The 12,403-nt window shown below is 37.8% G+C and overlaps 1 protein-coding gene across 1 annotated transcript in view; it reads left to right on the forward strand.

Annotated features, from left to right (window-relative positions):
• ANTXR2 (ANTXR cell adhesion molecule 2) overlaps positions 1 to 12,403 on the forward strand; it is a 142,602-nt gene that overhangs the window by 49,997 nt on the left and 80,202 nt on the right. The window contains exon 11 of the mRNA XM_029944320.1: positions 2,329 to 2,407. Within this exon, the coding sequence (XP_029800180.1) occupies positions 2,329 to 2,407 (79 nt within the window). The remainder of the gene's footprint in view (positions 1 to 2,328; positions 2,408 to 12,403) is intronic.

A 12,403-nucleotide genomic window follows, 5' to 3' on the forward strand; every position in this document is an offset into this window, starting at 1 on the left:
TTATAAACAACCTCAGTCAGTATCTACTGAACCCATAAAAGTTGAATCAGTAAGATTACTTGTGACCATCTTATATTATTGTGAATCATATAGTCTCTTCCCTCAAACTAAAACCATGCCTATCATGTCATATGCTTTCTTGGACATTGTTCAAAGTAGAGGAATTGGGAACTAGGAAAGATTATTTTTGGATTCAACTCTGCTTAGTTTTCAAAAAAAATAAATAAAACAAAACAAGGCCCTTGGTTCTGCAGAATAAGCAGTTGGGTTTAAGTTTTCTCTCTTAAGTAAGCCACTTGGCATTCTGTGTTGAACTAGTTCAAAAGTTCAAACAAGTTAATATAGATATCTTAAGTTCTAATTCTTTTTTGGATATAGCTAAACTTTTTTTTAAGCAAGGTATTTTGAAGGGAATAATTTAAAGAAATATTTTTCATAGAAGTATTACTGATTTTTGAAGAAGAGTTCAGCTTTAGGTTTGCCAGGAGTATCTTCCTATTGGCTCTGTTCCTGTGTGAATCCAAACTAAATATTACATTGAGAAAAGAAATGCACTAAGGCCTCTGATTTCAACAAGCTTGCATGGTCTGATGGAAAGACTTCAAATTAGTTAGAACCTCAGCTTTACCACTTTAGGCAAGGTAATTAGCATTTCTTGGCCTTATGTACCCCATCTGCACAACTGTGAAACTACTACTTATTTTAAGGGCTGTTGTGAGGATTAATGAGATGATGTCCATAAAATGCCGAGGCTGGTATCTGGCACATAGCAGAGCTAAATAATATGTCTCGTCTCCCTTCTCTGGCATCATAATTGAAAATTTTTCAGTGGTTTGAGATTGCTTCTCTTTTGTCAGAATTCTTTGCAAGTAGTAGCAAATTTGACTTTCAGTTCAAGAGATAGAGAAGAAATCTTCAAACTATAACAACATTTTACTGCTTGGGAGTAATTCAGGCAAAGTTTTTGCTATTAATTTTTGGAATTAAGAATATTTTAGGAGAATGGGAGCATGGCACAGTATAGAAGTTAGATTACCAAAATGTTACTTATTACTTTCTGCTTTAATGAATGGATAGCTTTGAAATGTTGGCATTCCGATTATTATAGGATAAGATGCTGTGTAAATTATTTTGGAAAAGGGTTAATATTTTAAAATCTCCTTGTCATTTTTTCCCCTTTTGATATGTTAGAGTTAGGTTTTAAAAAGTTACCAACTCCTGGCTGACTGATCACAAATAATTACTAGAATCTAAATTAATGAAATTTTAATTATTATTAATTATCTTATAATTTGAAACATGTTTCCAAAGTAAGAGCTGTGTACTAAATCTGATGTATCTTAGCTATGAAAAAAAATCGTTTCTTCTACCTTTGTTAAGATATTTTAATGTCCTGGGACATTAAACAACAAATACTTAAGTAGACATTGCATTTTCTTTTTTCTAAAGTTTTTCTCTCTTGTTAATTTAAGAGATTATACTTTCTCTATATTTTACCCTTGAATGGTTTTATTACTTCCAATTATTTATTTATTTATTCATCTTTTTAAAAAAATTTTTTAAATGTTTTTTATTTATTTTTGAGAGACAGAGAGAGACAGCGTGAGCAGGGAAGGGTCAGAGAGGAATACACAGGATCTGATGCAGGCTCCAGGCTCTGAGCTGTCAGCACAGAGCCCGATGCGAGGCTCAAACCCACGAACTGTGAGATCATGACCTGAGCTGAAGCCGGACGTCCAACTGACTGAGCCACCCAGGCGCCCCTATCTATTTTTTTAAGAAAATTTTTTAATGTTTATTTTTGATAGAGACTGTGCAAGTGGGGGAGGGGCAGAGAGAGAGGGAGACACAGAATTCAAAGCTCTGAGCTGACAGCTCAATGTGGGGCTCAAACCCACGAACCGTGAGATCATGTCCTGAGCAGAAGTCAGACACTATATCGACTGACCCACCCTGCCCCTCCAATTTTTTATTCTTAATAATCTCGTGTTGATAGTAATGTCTGAAGACAGAGGAAATATGCTAAATCAGATCTAAGTGGTTTTTTTTCTTCTCTTTGTATTTTTTGGGAAGACAGCCTCAGCATTTCTCTTAAGGAGTTTTTTTAATGTTTCTGTTTATGTTAATACTTCTTTTAGGAACAATTAGACCATTTATCGAATTTGCCTCTGGCTACTAGGTAAGGACTGGAACTAAGAAAGAAAAAAGCTGGGATAACTGATGAAAAGTAAACATTCTTGCTGGTTTTGAATTATATGCAGAAATGAAAATCCCCCACAATCCTCTGGTGTTTCATTTGTTTTTAATTATTGTTTTATTTTCTTTCAGAACTCTTGATGTTTCAGTGAGCTTTAATGGTGGAAAATCTGTCATCTCAAGCTCATTGACAGTCACAGCCACAGAATGTGTAAGTAAAAAGTTGCATAAAGTTACTTTTTAAAAATGATTCCATACAGAAATAATTCGCGGATTCTGAGTGCATATTATAACTAGGAAGACGCCAACTATGACATTGGAGGCCACCACTAGGAAAACTTTGTATGGAATTTGTTTTAGATTTTGTTTTTCTTTCCTTTAGTCTCATTAAAAGGAGATTTTAAGATAGTATAAATTTTATTCTGATATTCATAAAATTCAAAAGTCATATTTAAAATCAAAATAAGGTAGGAGAATAATTTTTAGATGAAATATTTTTCTTAAAACATTATCAAAATGGAATAATGTTTTTTTTCTCTTATGAAGGTTGGATTATTGTATCTAAGACATTGGTCATGTTTTGAAATTATGACTGTATTGTAATGGTGATCTCGTGTTTTTGTCCTTTTGAAATGTTGGTGCTTTCTAACATGAGTAAATAATTTGATTTTGACAGCTCGATTTATCTTAGTTTGAAACTCTATTTTAGTTAAGATGATTCCTTTGTACTACCTAATATGCAATAATTTCAACTGTAAACTTCATTCAGATAGTGTTTTCCTTGTAGATAATTTTTGGGGCTCATGGAAAGTTCTCATATCCAGCTGAACATGAAGACAGAAAGCACTAAAAGGGACTGATCACATGGCTATTATTTTTATATTATCTTTGTAAATGCAGTAATCAAAGCAAAAACCCAAAATTCTTGCCCTTCAAAATACCAAAATTACAAACCAAAACATTTTCTCATATCTCATGTTTCATGATTTTCTATTTTGATCTTTATATATTTTTTAAACATTTATTTATTTTTTTTGAGAGACAGAGACAGAACATGAGTGGGGGAAGGGCAAAGAGAGAGAGGGAGACACAGAATCCGAAGAAGGCTCCAGGCTCTGAACTGACAGCACAGAGCCTGATGGGGGGCTTGAACTCACAACTATGAGATCATTACCTGAGCCAAAGTTGGATGCTTAACTGACTAAGCCACTCAGGCTCCCTGATCTTTATTTTTTAATAAATATTTTTATTTTTATTTATTTTGAGATGGGGGTGGAGAGAGAGCAGGGTCGGAGCAGAGAGAGAGGGAGAGAATCCCAAGCAGGCTCCATATTGCCAGTGTAGATCCCGACATGGGGCTTGAATCCACAGACTGTGATATCATGACCTGAGCCTAAATTGAGTCAGATGCTTAACTGACTGAGCCACCCAGGTGCCCCTATATTTTGATCTTTTCATTGGAGAGACATCCTTTCTTTAAACCACAAAATAACTCACTATTATCTGTATAGAGACAGCTGTCTTTCTCACTGTAAGAAACTACTGCAAGTTAAACAAACAACCATAGGGACCTTGTGCCACTGCATGTTCTGGATAACTCTTTATTAACACTGTTTGAAACTATGTAAGTTATTTCATCTTTTTATTTGCAATTCATGTTGCAATTTGCAGGTTTTCTTGTCTCTCAGGATGTGGTTAGGTTACAAATTAGGTAGTTTCTCAGTGATTAGCTCACTAAAGTGACACTCTTTCTTCATCCTTCCTCTTATTTTTTTAAAATTTTTAATGTTTATTTATTTCTGAGAGATTGAGAGAGACAGAGACGGAGATAGGGAGGGAGTGTGTGTGTGTGTGTGTGTGTGTATGTGTGTGTGTGTTACCAAGGGAGGGGCAGAGAGAGAGGGAGACACAGAATCAGAAGCAGGCTCCAGGCTCTGAGCTGTCAGCACAGAGCCCGATGCAAGGCTCAAACCCACAAACCATGAGATCATGACCTGAGCCAAAGTCAGATGCTTAACCAACTGAGCCACCCAGGTGCTCCATCCTTCCTCTTATTCTGGTCCTCTAGCCATCTTTTCTCTTCCTTGAATAAGATACAAGTTTTTTTATTCTGTATTATATGAAGAAAGGAAAATCTCCCATTAAGGAGAATTAAGGGAGTCTTCTAGGTCTTTCTGGATCTCAGGAGAGCACATTGTGACTCAAGGTAGTTTGAGTAAGGTGATTTTAGTAAGAGTGACATTGGTTGTGTCAGAGATGGAGAGAGTGTAGGGACAAGTTGTAATATTAAGTAAGGGATCAAAGTAATTTTCATTGCAAAGGTGAGATTTGAATTAAGACTTGAGGAAGGTGAGGAAGTGAACCCTGAAGACCACACAAGGGAAGAGTGTTTTGTGCAGCAGGAGGGGCTAGAATAAAGCCTTGAGCGTCATTCTATCTGGCAAGTTTAAAGCAAAGCAAGGTGGCCAGTGGGCTGGAATGGAGGTATCCTGGGAGAGCAGGAGTCTCAAGAAGAGTAGAAGAGAATGAGGGGAAGGGGGCTGAGTTTTCTTCTGCGTGGACTGGGAGCCATTGGAAGGTGACATGACTTAATACTTTGAAAGGCTCACTCTGGCTGCTGTGTAAAAATAGACTGTGCAGAAGGGGCAAATGTGGAAATACAGAGACCAATTCCTTGACTATTTCGGGAATCTAGGAGAGGGGAAGATGGCTCCACTAAATGTGAGATGGTGAGAAGTGATTGGATTTGAATACATCTGAGTAAAGGTGGCATCCCTGGGATGCCTAGACACAGTAGACGTGGGTATGAGAGGACATTCACAGTAATTCTAACTGTTTTCACCCGAGTGACTAGAAGAATGTGTTGTGGTCGGGTAGAACAGTGTTTGGAAGAAGATGAGGACTTCTTTTGTTTTGGAAATGTTGAGTGAAAGTTATCTATGAGCCATTTCAGTGGAAATATTATAAAGCAGTTGAATCTGTAAGTTCAGGGATTTCAGAGAGAGGTCCGGATTGGAAGTATACATTTGAGGGTTGTATAGAATGAGGTAGTCAATGAAATTCCACATGATTTTTACTGAAAAAAGAAAAAAATGAAAGTGACTTTTAAGAGGTTAGAGCAAGGACAGAAAGAACATCAGAGAAAGGTTTTGTTTTGTTTTAATTTGGAGAATAGTTGACATACAATATTGTATTAGTTTCTGGTGTACAGCATAGTTGATTTGATATTTACGTACGTTTTGAAATGGTAACCACAATAAGTGTAGTTACCATCTGCCACTATACAAAGTTGTTACGATATTGCTGTTTTCTTGTGCTGTGCACTACATCCCTGTGTTTCATGTATTTTATAACTGGAAGATTGTACTTCTTAATCCCCTTCACCAATTTCACCCATACCCCCAGATCCCTCCCCTTTGGCAACCACCAGTTTGTTGCTGAGAAAAGTTTTGTATTCATGGAGGAATCAGGATAAACTGGGTCCTGAAAGGAAAGCAGGACTTAGGCAAGAAGAAAGGAGGGACTAGCAGATTACAGATAAATAGAAAAACAAAACTGAGAGTGGATCTATTTGGTTGGAGTGAAGATGGTGGGAATGAAACTTATTTATTTTTTTTAATGTTTATTTATTTTTGAGACACAGACAGACAGAGCCTGAGCAGGGGAGGGGCGGAGAGTGAAGGAGACACAGAATCTGAAACAGGCTCCAGGCTCTGAGTGGTTAGCATAGAACCTGATGTGGGGCTAGAACCCACAAACTGTGAGATCATGACCCAAGCCAAAGTCAACACTTAACCAACTGAGCCACCTAGGTGCCCTGAGGAAGCTTGAAAATAGAAAATTTAGACCAGATTATCAATAGCCTCAAAAAAGAAAGAACCAAGTGGAGTTTAGAGTTCATCCTATAGGTCTTTGGTTCGTAAACCCCAGTGCACAGAAGTCAGTGCTGAAATGAAAAAAGGAAAGAAAGTGATTATATTTTTCATAAAGCTAGATTTATTCAATTTGAAAGAATTCTTTTATGCCAAAATTGTTCTTTCTGCCATTTTAATTTTGAAATATCCTTTAACTGAAGGAAGGATAACTGTAATAATTTGTTGGATCTGCCCTTCCTTCCTTTTTTTCTTCCTTGCCTTCCCTCTCTCTTCCCTCCTGGCTCTCCTTTCTTCCTTGGAATGGGAGAAGTATGTAGTGATAAAGAAAAACTGCACTCAACAAAATGAAACAGGTAAGGAAGACTTTATCCAAAGTTATTACAGGAGTGCTTGACTGGAGTACGTGACTCTTGATCTCCAGGTTGTGGGTTCAAGCCCCACGTTGGGTATAGCGGTTACTTAAAAAATAAAATAAAATAAAAGACTCTTATAATAGGTGAGAGATATTGAACTCAACAGAGGTGGGACAAGGGGGTGGAGGCAATTGCAGGCCACCTGTATATGCTAACTGGTTTTTACCCAAAAGAGAAGTAAACTTTCTCTTATTTTCCAGACAGGGGGTAGTGTTAAAATTTGGAGCCAGGCACCCATAAGTTAGGCTCCTGCCCTCCCACAGAGGCTGGGAGACAGGGGCACCATCTTGTTTGAAGAATGCATTCCAAAGGGATGGCTCTCAGGTGGAGAGAGAACTTCCCGCTGGGATCTGTAAAGCTGGGAAGAGACTTCAAAGGAGACTTTTATGCATTTCAGAGGGAGAGAAAGATTTTGGAATTAGAAGTTTTCCAAAGTAGATTCTCTAAAACAAGGGAAGTCCTGGACCTATTGCCAAGAAGAAGCTTACCTGAAGCTTAATCAAGCTGAGGGAAAATGTAAACCCATCTCAGTCAATAGAATTAGTGAATAAGGCAGGGAATAGCTCAAGAAATGGGAAAACCAGGACACTATAAAGGTGCCAGAGGAAGATAGAATTCCAGTATGAAAAGAAGGCAGCATGAAATCCGTCAGAGAGGTGGAAGAGGAAAGGTCAGAGGGGTCACGGTGACCTTGACGCTTCAGTCTAGGGTAATGATGGATAGTCTTCTGTGTGAATTTTATTATTCCTGTAATTATTATATGATAATAAATATTATAATTCACATTATTGTATCTCTAATAATCATAGCATAATTCATTTTTCCCATTAGAATTAGCCATTATTTTGTATTCACACTCAAATACCTCGAGCGTGTGGTAGTAATATTATCATTTTATAGATATGAAAAGTGAGCCTTTTGCCGTGAGATGTTCCCACTAATGTGTGCATTAAATCTCTTTTCCAAACAAGATGGGTAGCATGGTGATAAACACGCGGGTGTTGTGTTAAGTGATATTCAGTTTGTCAGGCACTTTCAGATATGATGAGACGCAGTTAGCAGTGTTACTCATTCTAGGATGATGCTTTTGGCTTTCACAGACATTTGAAAGCCAATCAAAATAAAACACCATTGCTTTGGCAATTGATTAATCCTCATGGAAATCCCACAAATAAAGCAGCCCCTCTGTGTGCTCTGAGGACATCCAGGCTCCGGTCTGTTGAGGCACTACATCACTGAACTGTAATTTCCTGTTTACTTCTGGGCTTTTCTTAGTCATTTTGAGATATTGACAGCAAGGCCTGTCTTACTCACTGCCTTCATCCCAAAGCCTGGTCCTCACACAGGGCTTGCGCTCCAAAAGTCTTTGTTAAATGAATGGATGAAAGTAGCTGTATATCTAGTTTAAAAGTAGAAAAATGAAGGCTTCGATTTATGAGATTTAAGATTCGGGCCTGAGAAGAGCTTGTGCTTAGATGGTCATTTCTCTTTATCTGTGTCCGAAGATCTCCTAACTGTGTCCCTGCTTAAAAGAATAGTAAAAGATACCTTTTGTTCCTCCTTTGACTGTTCTTCTGACTCTTGACATAACAGTATCAAGAATATGTTTCCTGGGGCGCCTGGGTGGCTCAGTCTGTTAAGCGTCCGGCTTCGGCTCAGGTCATGATCTCACGGTTGGTGGGTTCAAGCCGCACATCGGGCTCTGTGCTGACAGCTAGCTCAGAGCCTGGAGCCTGCTTCGGATTCTGTGTCTCCCTCTCTCTCTGACCCTCCCCTGCTCACATTCTCTGTCTCTCAAAAATAAAAAACATAAAAAAAAAAAAAGAATATGTTTCCTGAGCACACAGGGCTAAGCACCATACATGTGCTAAGCACTTTATGACTGCATTTAATACTTAAAACTTAAGAGGATGCTCTTACTATTACCTTGATCTTACAGATGAGGAACAGAGAACTGTCTCTAATCTCTTGTACACATTTATGTAAACACATTAGAAGATGCTTCTTCTATTAGGTACACCCAGCTCTAGCAGGGCACATGGCTCGATGAGAAAGAATGTAGGTTGCTTTTAGCTCTCACTGCCCCTGAAAAAGGGACTTGGAGCCTGGAGGCTCTAAAGGTTAAATTGTCTGCTCAGCCTCACAGTCAAGTAGATGCTACACTTGAGAATTGAATCCAAGTCTGTCTTTCCCCCACTGGCCTGACCACTTGTGCAATCTGCCCTTTGTAACTAGGTCCTAATCTGATTGATATAAAACAGGGGTTGGCAACTTTTTTTTTTCTGTGAAAGGTCAGATAGTAAATATTGCAGGGTTTGAGGGCTGCAGTTTTCATCACAACTACTCAACTCTGCCATTCTAGCTCAAAGACATCTGTAAATACTACGTAAACAAGTCCATGTGGCTGTGTTCAATAAAGTTATGTATACTGAAGTTTGAGTTTTATGTAACATAATCTTTTTTTTTTTTTTGAGTGGGGAGTGGGAGAGGGGCAAAGGGGAGAGAGACTCCACACTCAGCATGGAGCCCAATGGGGGGCTTGATCCCACGACCCTGGGATCATGACCTGAGCCAAAATCAGAGTTGGAGATTCAACTGACTGAGCCATCCAGGCGCCCCATTGAGTATTTAAGAAAATTTTTTTTTCAGCTATGTAATAAGATAAAAAAAAATAGCTTGCTAGGGGTCTTATGAAACAGGTGAGCTGATTTGGCCTTTGGGGCATAGTTTGCCAATACTGGATATCAAATATTCCCAAAGAAGCCAGAACATGAAATCATCACCCATTCGGTGACTATTTTTTCTTCCCTGATCTCTAAATCCATAGAAAAAAAAATTGTGGAGACCCACTTCCCCTTTTGTGACTCTCTTTGTTTTATGTTCTTCTTGTTTTGTTTTGCTTTGTTTTTAATGTAGTTGCTGTGATTAATTATTTTCTAGGTGGATTACAACAGATTTGAAAATATTTGAGTTGTTCTTCTTTCCCATAGTTATTTGAGTTTTGAAATTTTTGAGTGGTTCCTTTCTCATAGTTATTTTGCAAGTACAGTAGTGACTGATTTGTTTTTATACTTCTGTGATTCTCTCAGCTAGAATTTCACTTACATTAGGCAGAGTGAAGTTTTTGATTGGAAAAGTTGCTTTTAATGGAGAAAAGGAAATCAGATGCAGATGAAATTCAAAAACTTAATGTGTCCAAGATGAGTACAAAATATGTTCTTTCTACCCTGATGTCAAGCACAAGGTTCTGGTATGTCCTCAGTTAACCCTTAAAAGAGTTTTGGCTTCACAGCCATAACCGTCATCTGGGTAGTAGGTCTCAAACTGGACTCCTCAGCTAACTTGCACACCCAAGTCTTCACAGATATCTGAGAATGCCATTTTTTCAAAACTATGGTTAGAAAGATTCGGTCCAACAAATGGCCAAATGAAAGGTCATCCCATAAATGGACATTAATTCGACAGATGGCCAATTCTCTCTGTATTAAAAAGAACTATACCACTTTTGAGAATTTGGTGTTTCATACCTACTCTTCAGCTTCTTCAGGTGCTACTAAGTCCCTTCTACCTCTGTGTTCCACCCAAAGTTGTCTTTCTCTTGTCTCTGCAAGAAGCCACAAATTCTGCCCCACTTTCTCCCTACGCTTTCTTATTTCCTCGGGGTGGTCCTCTCAGGACCGTAGACCAAGTTATTCTCGACTTTTACTTGTCTCTGTCATAGTTGCCTGCCTAGCTCGGGGTTTCTTTCTCCAACTAACCTGTGGGCTTCATGAAGGCTTGTCCAACCTGGCACCTACTTATTTAAAGAGAGGCATACCACCCAGAAACGAGAGGCTTTAAGTTTCTGCCTGTGACACAGATCTATGTGTCATCATGGCTGGTTTCATTTGTCTCCTAAGTCTGCGGTTTGCAGCCCACTGACTGCTCATAGGACTGAAGGCTAGATGTTGGACCTTTCCTTATTTGTTTATAAAGTTATATGAACAATGGAATTATCTCCCTTTCAAGATGAAGTCTTTCATGCTCTGATAATGGCCCTGGCGAATGAAAACAACGGAACTGGGAAAGCCCAGATTTGTATCCAGTTAACTGAGCTAATGTCTGGGACTGGGGCAATCCAGGAACTAACTGTGTGTCATACTCTTAAGGCACTGAGGGCAAGGTTGGGTTATATTACATTCTTTGCTTCCTTTGACCTGTTTCCCATTGTGCTCTGCTTAAATACAATATAGATTAGGTCTGTAGGTCTTTAGAAAGTGTATATTTTCTTTTTAATTTAATTGAAGATGAATCTTTGGAGTCAGTTGGCATGATAATATTGTCATAACAAATGTATATTTCCATGCGGATGTGCATAGTCTTATTAATATTTCTAACAGAGTTACTGTTTTGGAGGAAAAATCAAGAATTTTAACTGTCTATCATGGTGAGCCCATCTACTTTCTATTCTGTCAGTATGATTTTCTGAATTTCCTGCTAATGACACATTCATAGAAAGAAAAAAAACTAACCAATAAAATTTTAGGAGATTCCTATCGTGTGGTTGCATGTTCTTATTTCTGAACACAGAGTTTGAATTCTAAGAAAAGAGGAAACTAAATGTTCATAGAGCCTTTGAAAACTGTATATCACAGACAAATGGTGAGCCATTTCATGAGTGCTGTGACTAGATCCTCATGTGGGAAAGGACTACTAGGGAATACTATATTCATTCTGTACATTAACAGTCAGATGGGGACTATCTTATACAAGACCTTATATTTGAAGGTAGAATCATGAATTTATGCCTTTGACAAGATTTCTTCCATAGGGTATCACACTTCTCTATGTATTTCTTTGACATTCTTTTCTTGTCATATTCCTGTTTGCCTAGATTTTGGAGCGTAGCATAATCAAGGCTGTGGAGAGTCACATGACTTCTTCATGAATATTTAGAAGTCTGTGTAGAAGGATCCACTTGTATTTCTTAGGTAGTCTGATGTGTGTTCTGAATTTTTTTTTATTTTTGGCTTTAGGCATGGAGAACTAAGATATTTGCCTGGAAATTTTCTGTGAAGTATTTAGAGTCTCTCTCTCTTTCTCTGTCACACACCTGCATGTGCACGTGCACACACACACACACACACACATTTCTATGTGCAAGACAATGATTTCTATATTTCGGATATATTAATAACCAGATTTGAGATTATATTTTCATTCTACCACACTCTACCTCAAGAAATTATTACATGCGTCCATGTCTTTTTATTTCTTATATTTTAAATTAATTCTTTATGGTAAATATCATGGAACTGCATCTTCTGGAGCCTTAGGAATGGTCAGATAGTGAGTGATAGGACTCAGTGAAGATAGTGTGTGTATGTGTGAGGCTTCTATAGTTATTTTTGTTGTCTTCTGTGAGAAAAGTTAAATAAAATGCTCAGAGATTCTAAGTGATACCTTGGTGGAGCCAGTTTTGGTTAATTTGCAACTAACATCAGCTACATAAATACCACGTATGGTTATTTCCTTTTCCTTTTAGCGGCAAGTCAAAAGTCAAAGGATAACTTTAATTGTTCATGTGTAGTTGATTCTTAATCTTCTAAGAATTTCTGAAAGTGGTGCATGTTTTATGATTTATGCTGCTCTGAGAATTAATTACCTTAAAAGTAGATTTATTAAAATTCAAAGCAGTAGTAATCTATGTCTATAAAACTTGATCTGTTTGGGGATAATTGCTAAGCTGCTTTATGCTCATCCTTTTTCCTTTTTTCTTACTTTGTGATAATAACAGATGATACAGGGAAACAACAGACAAGTTAAGATTTTCTGATTAGCTGAACCAAGTATATTTGTCTAGCACATCCTTGCCACTTGTTTTGAAAACTACTTTCTCTTCTCTTCTCAGTTATTTACATGTAATTGTTTACATTGAGA

Source organism: Suricata suricatta, chromosome 1, assembly GCF_006229205.1.
Source record: "Suricata suricatta isolate VVHF042 chromosome 1, meerkat_22Aug2017_6uvM2_HiC, whole genome shotgun sequence".
NCBI lineage: Eukaryota > Metazoa > Chordata > Mammalia > Carnivora > Herpestidae > Suricata > Suricata suricatta.